The sequence below is a fragment of the Mytilus californianus genome, unplaced genomic scaffold, assembly GCF_021869535.1.
Source record: "Mytilus californianus isolate M0D057914Y unplaced genomic scaffold, xbMytCali1.0.p SCAF_7, whole genome shotgun sequence".
In the NCBI taxonomy this organism is placed as follows: domain Eukaryota; kingdom Metazoa; phylum Mollusca; class Bivalvia; order Mytilida; family Mytilidae; genus Mytilus; species Mytilus californianus.
Window position 1 is genome coordinate 64,041,834 of NW_026262723.1, and position 8,068 is coordinate 64,049,901.

At 32.5% G+C, this 8,068-nt stretch overlaps 1 protein-coding gene across 1 annotated transcript; it reads right to left on the bottom strand.

Moving 5' to 3' along the window:
• Positions 1-1,613: 1,613 nt before the first annotated feature.
• LOC127708554 (uncharacterized) lies at positions 1,614-3,916 on the bottom strand. Its single transcript, XM_052213460.1, has 4 exons — positions 3,849-3,916; positions 3,532-3,608; positions 2,531-2,687; positions 1,614-1,800 (listed from the first exon to the last, which is right to left on the bottom strand). The coding sequence occupies exons 2-4, from the start codon at positions 3,584-3,586 to the stop codon at positions 1,734-1,736; spliced, it is 279 nt and encodes a 92-aa protein (XP_052069420.1). The 5' UTR covers positions 3,587-3,608; positions 3,849-3,916; the 3' UTR covers positions 1,614-1,733.
• Positions 3,917-8,068: the final 4,152 nt, after the last annotated feature.

Here is an 8,068-nt window from a genome sequence, read left to right on the forward strand (position 1 = left end):
ATTTCTTACTTTTGTTTTATCAACTCGTTGACAAATATCCCAATTTGAACATTCTACGATATTTATTGAGGGATTGAATGTCCAAATGCTTTTTAAGCAAAATAGCGTAAAATCAACAGGTCATCATAATCTGAAGAAAAAAATATAAGCAAAGATCCTTGATGTAAGATAAGCTATAAAAACGTCTAGGCCCTAGTGGTCCTACACAAGGTACGTAACAGAACGTACAATGAAATCAGTACAGTGACAGGACTTATCTCTATGATACCGGTAAAATAGTTAGCAAAATACAACTACACTATGTACAAGTAATAAGCAATCACGAATCAAGGTATGAAAACATTTACTTAAAACAAGGTCAAAGTACTTAAGCTGCTGATATGAAATCATGTCATGCCATGCTATGCTATACTAGTATTCTATTATCTATTATCGGCTAAATGTTTTATCAAATCGTTGTCAAATATCCCAATTTTAACATCTTACGATATTTATTGAAGAGGATTAAATGTCCAAATGCTTTTAAAGCAAAGGACAATAGCATAAATCTACAGATCATTATTATCTCCAAAAAAATAAGTATAAAGATCCAGGATGTAGGATTAGCTTTAAAAAGCGTCTAGACAACATAATGTGAAACATAAATTGGAAAGTATATACAACAGTACGAAAAAAGCACTGTACTACAGCATCTACAACCTCCTGTCTTCGGATAGGCACATTTAGTATATATACAGATGGTATAATAAAATGAAAGATGTCGGGATTATGTCAGTGGAAGCCAACTGCACCATAACCGCCTCTCCCAGTACATAAATGAATGTATAAATAAGTAAATAATGAACTATCTGCACATAATCATCCAATTTGCATGCAATAGTCCCTTTACAGTAAGCAGTCTATCATTGTTATTCCATTCGTATTTGTTTTCTTGATAGGATTAACCGGATATTTGAGGTTTTTGATTTGATAGATTTCCGACCGGGAGTAAAATAAATGTTGTTGAACAACTTAACTGTATCTGTATAAGTAAATATGCAGTTTATAAACCTTGTATTGTGATGGCCTTTTGAAACTAAATAAGAATGGACATATGAATTTATAAAGGTGGTTGAAGGGTGAATTTCAATAAAACCTCAGGTCCTAAAATATTTTGTCTTGTTAACGAAAAAAGGCAAGGGAAAAGAAAGCTAGTTCTATATCAATGTTTATATCCATCAATGAAGCAGATTTGATTGTCTCAGTAATATGTCTAATTAGGTCTTTCCTCTTTCCAGTTTTATAAATTTTCATTAAACAAATCATCGAGGAGCAGCGCACATGTATTTAAGGTCATTGCAGTGCTTATTGTCTGTTGATGTACCTGTCAACTACCTTATGCAAACATCATATTATTTAGAAAGTATAGTAGGCAAACAATATTTGTCTCATATTACTTTTTTTCATAGATATGCCTTTAAGCTAGATACTTTTAATAAGGTGAATATAAACAAATATATACACAGGCAACTGGTGTCAATGGAATCTACACTCTCTATGGAATCTACTCTCTCTATGGAATTTACTCTCTCTATGTAATCTACTATGTCACTAAATATATTTTGTACACTACAATAACAGAAATAAAAGACATCTCTAAATTGGAGCTAAATAAAAAGTAGAAGTATATAATGCCATCATCTTCGCATTAAACCGTTCCTTTACGTGTCAGTTTCACCTGCCTTGGTTTCTCCTTATGGCATGTCGTGAAAGAAGTCAGTGTCCTTATTGTCATTCATATGTGGAAACATCTCAGATGAAGATTATCTAAAAATAAGATAAAGTAATAAATAAAGGAAGGAAGGAAATTGTCCTCATTGTCATTCATATGTGGAAACATCTCAGATGGAGATTATCTAAAAATAAGATAAAGTAATAAATAAAGGAAGGAAGGAAACAACTGTAGATTTAAAGAAAATGTTTTACATTATGTTTAGGAAGTGGATTGAAGTAGAAATCAAAGGTTGGTTGACAGTCCCTGTCTTTTTTTACTCTTTATCTCGATATTTCCAACCACGTAAATGACATAGTGTGATATACTTACTATTTCAAGGCAAGTGAAGTGAAGATGGAAAAAAGATTAAAAATAGAAATTGTTTTTATCTGATGTAAATAAATCGTTCAGTGTGTCTTTTAAATATGCATAACGAGAAGATAATCAGACTTGCATACTCTAATAAAGGATGCTTAATCCACAACATATGTTCTGAGATGGTCTGACAATGTACATGTTAAAGAACTAGCTGTTCCGTACGTAGCACGTTGAAATGCAATTAAGATGTCTAAATTATACCCAAATACGCAAGTAGTGTTCAAAATATTTGTCCAATTCATACGGCCAAAAGGAGAGAGACAATAAAAGGGTGCAACCACATTAACAAATCAACCGAACTTTCAAATTCTGCCAACTGATATATGCATAAAATATTTACCACAGTACATAAGGCAGCCAAAAAATACCAAATTAATCATTGTTTCAATTGCAACATACCCTTCATTTTTAAGGAATTTCATGGTATGGTCAATGGCACATCTAGAGCATATGCAGTAGCAACGTCCTCCCCAAAGGACCCAATCATAACCTGCACAGCGTCTTCTTCTGCAAACGGCTTTACATTTTGAAGCACAACCTGCATCTGCCTCGTGGACTAAAACAAAATATCATAAATGTAATCAATGAAAGCGAGATATTTTTTGAAAGATATTGGTTATTGGCGAATATTTCAGAGAATCGTTGTCTAATGCATGTATAACCACACCTTAATTTTTCCTCGTCATTTACTCAGCACAAAGTATTTAAGTATTCGTCAAGAGATAATACAGACCACAAAAAGAATAGCATAAATTTGAGTGGGGATGAACATTTATGACAAAATATGGCCGGCATAGTTTTAATTTATAGAGACATCCGGAAATTAATTTTGTTAATATTAATTTGATAAGCGTAACAGTTTATAAACCTGAATCGAAGATGAAATATTGAGACAATAACAATTCGAAGATCGGTATTTTTGTCATTTTACTTTTGACTTATTTTTTGTAAATTCATTAAAGTTTATTTTGCAACCGCGAAGCAAAAAGTCCTTTATCGAAGTCACAATTCCGTCCTCTTATCTACAATTGTGACATTCCTGAATGAGACTTATCATCATTGATAGCATCTGAAATGGCCCTAGGTGTTTTGTGAGTTCGTCTTGCTCAGTCTTTAGTTTTCTATTTAGTGTTGTGTCGACTGTTGTTTGACTTTTCGATTTTGTTTTTGTTTTTCAGGACATAGTATTGTCGGTTTTTCTTCGACTTGTGTATCCTCTTTAGACACATTTTATTGGTACTGCTCCCCATAATCACATCCATCTTTACTGTAACAAATACTTTGACGTCGTCGTTCCTAATGAGTTTAAAGCGAACGCAGCAAGGACTTAAAACTTTTAAATCTGATTTTCAAACATTTTTATATGCCATTAAATTATAGTAAAAACATTGTGTCCATACCTTCAAGAATTACTGCAAGAGCAATAGCCAGAATAATTGCTACCTTCATATTCATCTAAAGGAACGTTGATATTGATCTAAATGGAAAGGGTTGTTACGTCATTGCCACAAACATGAAAAGTTATACAATGAAAAAGGAAGACGCAATGAATTGGAACATTAACACAGTAAACTCTCGTGAAGTATCAAATACGAAAGTTTGAAATGTCTATTCGAAACAAGATTAAAATATTTAGATTTAAATAATCATTTCAAAAATCAGAACAACCCCCCTATACATAGAGTGATCCAATTTATTTTTTGACAAAGTTACCTACCTTATGTGTATGATTCAGCTAATCAGCAGGTTTCGGTGAATTTAATTGGAAAAATTAGCGGGTTTTATAGCTTTTGATCTAGAAATGACAATTACGTCGGAGGAAGTTGGTTTGTAAAACGAAATTGGGATTGTTTTTACTGTATTATGTCTGAAATCTAGACCGTTTAAATAACTAGCACAAGCAAATCAAATTAGAAATAAAAATACATGATACCGGTGAAATAGTAAGGAAAACACAAGTACAAACTATACAATAATACAATAATAAGCAATATCGTATCAAAGTAAGATAACATTTACTAAAAACAAGCTCAAAGTACTTAAACTGCTGATATGAAATCATTTCATTCCATATTCTTATATTATCGGTGAAATATTTGCTTATCTTCTGTGAATTTGAGGGAAATGTTTTACTTTTGTTTTATCATACATTATATTTGATATGTTTCCCTCAGTTTTAGTTTGTAACCCAGATTTGTTTTTTTCTCAATCGATTTATGAATTTCGAACAGTGGTATACTACTGTTGCCTTTATTTATCAACTCGTTGACAAATATCCCAATTTGAACATTCTACGGTATTTATTAAGGGATTGAATGTCCAAATGCTTTTAAAGCCAAATAGCGTAAAATCAACAGGTCATCATAATCTGAAGAAAAAAATATAAGCAAAGATCTTTGATGTAAGATAAGCTATAAAAACGTCTAAACAACAAAATGTAAAACACTAAATGGAAAGTAGATACAACAGGAAGACAACGGCACTGTACTACAGCATCCTGTCTTCGAATAGGCACATTTAGTATGAAAATGAAATAATAAAATGGAAATTGCTTGGGCAGTGCAAGCCATAACTAAAATTATATATAAATATACTAAATAAATGATTTGGAAAATACGTTGAGGGTATAAAAAGTCATGAGAATTCTGAATGCAAAATACGTTGAAGGTATAAAAAGTCATGAGAATTCCGAATGCAATTAGGTAAATTTCCGTTAATATGTTAACATGTTGAACTTCGACCCCGGATTCAACCTGGGTTAATAAACCAATTGACAAATAGAGATCTCGATCCTTGCGCTCAAAATGTAATTCTAAGTGAAGTATACTGGCAATTTTTTTTTACAGAAATATATACACATTTTATCATTAATATATTGTCATGCTTCTGCATATTCACGTTTGTGCACGCTGAACTTTAGTTAAATTTGATTCTATACAAATTTTATTACGTCAAGCAATAGGAGTAAGAATATATTTTCGCGCCAAAATAACCTGCATCACTGCCTGCATCAGTATTCTATCGTAATCTGTCTGACATTTCATTTAAATAGCGTTTAATAATATAGAGTAATTTTGGTAAGTATTACTTATTAATGTTAAGGTTCTCCAGAGGTGGTTCTCTAGACCTTCTTGACGGTCAGTTTAATCCCATTTATCAACAGAGACATATAGTATTATATGTCTCTGTTATCAATTATCCCCGATGACAGAAATGTTAACCCAGTCGATTTGTGTCGTGAGTGAAAATCTTATCTATTTGATGAACTAATTTCTTCATTAACTGTACATGCGATATTTTTGTATTATTTGACAACCAATCACATTCACTTTGCATGATAAATGGGTTATGCATGTGTGAATTGTGTAGTGTGTTGTAAGGGCGATGCAAAATTGTGACGTCAGTGCGCGATCACGTGACATTATTATTTGTAAACAAACCGGCTCCCCATGTAACACGTGTGGGAATTATCCATACAAAGTGCAATCAATCTTGTATTTCACTATTTTATGATATTTTTGTGTCTGTTTGTAGGTTTGCAGATCAGTAGTCAAAGTAAAAATAGACATAGTGTTATTGTTCCTGTTCTGAGTTGTGATTTTTTTTATATATCCCGGATAGAATTAGAAGGTAAGTACATTAGTCATTATTTAATTTAAGTCTGAAAAGATGACCCAACTTCCCTATAATTTTTCCTCAATTTTTGAAACACGCAAAATTTAAAGAGCATTTGCTTCCCTTGAACACTATTTGACCCCCTCTACTCCCCATTTCCCTCCAAATTTGTTCAAAAGTCATACTCAAAGTCCAACGGCTGTTTTGTGATTTTGACATTTTAACTATTATTTTCATATTGAACACATTCATTCATTCAGCTTCCATGTATTTGCATCTCAAGTTATATGAACGAGGTGTTAGGTCATGTTTTCCTATACACCTTATTTTTATTTGTCTGCCATTACTGGACATCACCCAGGCTCCTGTAAAATTTTGATGTCACAATACAAAATATCTGATGCCACAATTGAAAATGATTGTTGCATGACATCAATAGTTCAAGCAGGACAGATTATCAGTTCAGCTTTTATGTATTCGCATCTTATATGAACGAGGTGTTAGTTTTATAACATTAAACATTTCAGCATCCGGAAAATGAAGCTTTGAGGTAGATATCTTTGTATTTAAATTATTTTGACATTGGAAACTAGACAAAAATATAGAATCTTATGATATTTCCATAAACCTAGATATACAGTATATTGCACATCCTTTTCTTTTTAAATCAGTCGGAAAGAAACTGTCAGTTTCATTTATTTTTTACCACTGAATCCCTTATTTCCGTCTATATTTTTCTAAAAGTTTTATCTACACCAAATTAGGACATGGTAACTGGTTCAACATCCGGGTTGTTTGGTTATAGAAACCCAACTTCTTGGTTCTATCCGGGTTCTTTTCTAAAATTCCTGTTAAACTTTGAGAAGATATCCGCAAGTATCCGAATAAAGAGATAAAGTAGGTCCAAGACGCTTACCTTGTTTTATATCATTTACATACATTCCAGCATCGCTGGAAAATGAAGCTGTAAGGTAAATGCCTTCTCATTTTAATTTTTTAACAATTTAACTGGACAAAAATATAACATCGTATGCATCTTAACCCAAATATGCATGTGCAGTATATCTAACATTCGTTTTTAGCATCAGAGTCGTTCCGTTTTCATTTATTTTTCACTACTCATTCCTCATTTCCGTCAATATTTTTCTGAGAAGTTTTAAAAACACTGATTAGGACATGTCGTTCATTTGGCCAATGATATGTGCATATAGCACTTCGATCCTTTTGTAGTAGCGGTGAGCATCTGGGACATCCATTTCCCTTTTCATATATTTTAAAAATATGTATCCTACATCAAGGATTTGTATAGTGAGAAGGATTGGAATCTCGCGGTATATCGACACTTCTCGCGTATCGTGAGATGTTGCGTACTCGCCACTATAAATTTATACGCGCCTGTTAGTAAATATCCGGTTGAACAGCGTGTATTATTGCAAGATAATCATTTCTGACTTGTTTGTTGTTAGGTTTAGTTTGTTTTATCATCTTTGATCAATATTTTGTTTTAATTCGCAAAGATATCACGATTCCTTCTGAGTATGTCATATTGAGGACCTCTCTCAAGCTGGAAAATAAACTTTGATAGTCGTTTACATTTGGCAGTTGCCGAAAATTATCGTAATTATGTTGTTGTTTTTCTTGTGATCGTAATTTGAGTAGCCCAACACATCTTTATGATACTAGTAATAGCTGTTTAAGATAACCCCAAAGAGAAGGTCAAAACAATTATTTATTTCCGCAGCTTGTCTTTGTCCTTTCTTCTAGTATATGAAACTGACCCAACTACCACAAGAGCATTGACAGTTAGAGGAAATCATACAGTCTTCAAGAATAGTCAGTCTCCATACAATATCTGTATGTTGATTTTTTTTATCATAGTTAAGTCATGAATAAATTTAACAGAATCAATATACATGTACAAATGTAAGGTCCGCAACAAATGAGAACTTAAATGAATTCATTGATTTTCAAGAATTCTCGTCTGTTCAAACTGCAAATACATGAGTGTAAACTGGAACTATAGAGGTTTGAGTTCATTGAAGGACTGGCAGGAAGTTAAAAATAAGTTCATGATTATAAACAACAGTAAAATAGAAACTGAAAAGATATGGAGTAAATGTACATGTACATGGGACTAAATGGCACACAATACATAGAAAATTATCGATGAACATGGCTTTTATTCCTGATCATCATCTTGACAGTTGATTTAGGGTCTTAACAATGAACGTATCATTCATACCCTAAAATCAATGGTTGTACCCATGGCCAGTACAAGTAAATTTCCCTTGTGAAAAACATTAGCAACACAAGCAACTAACA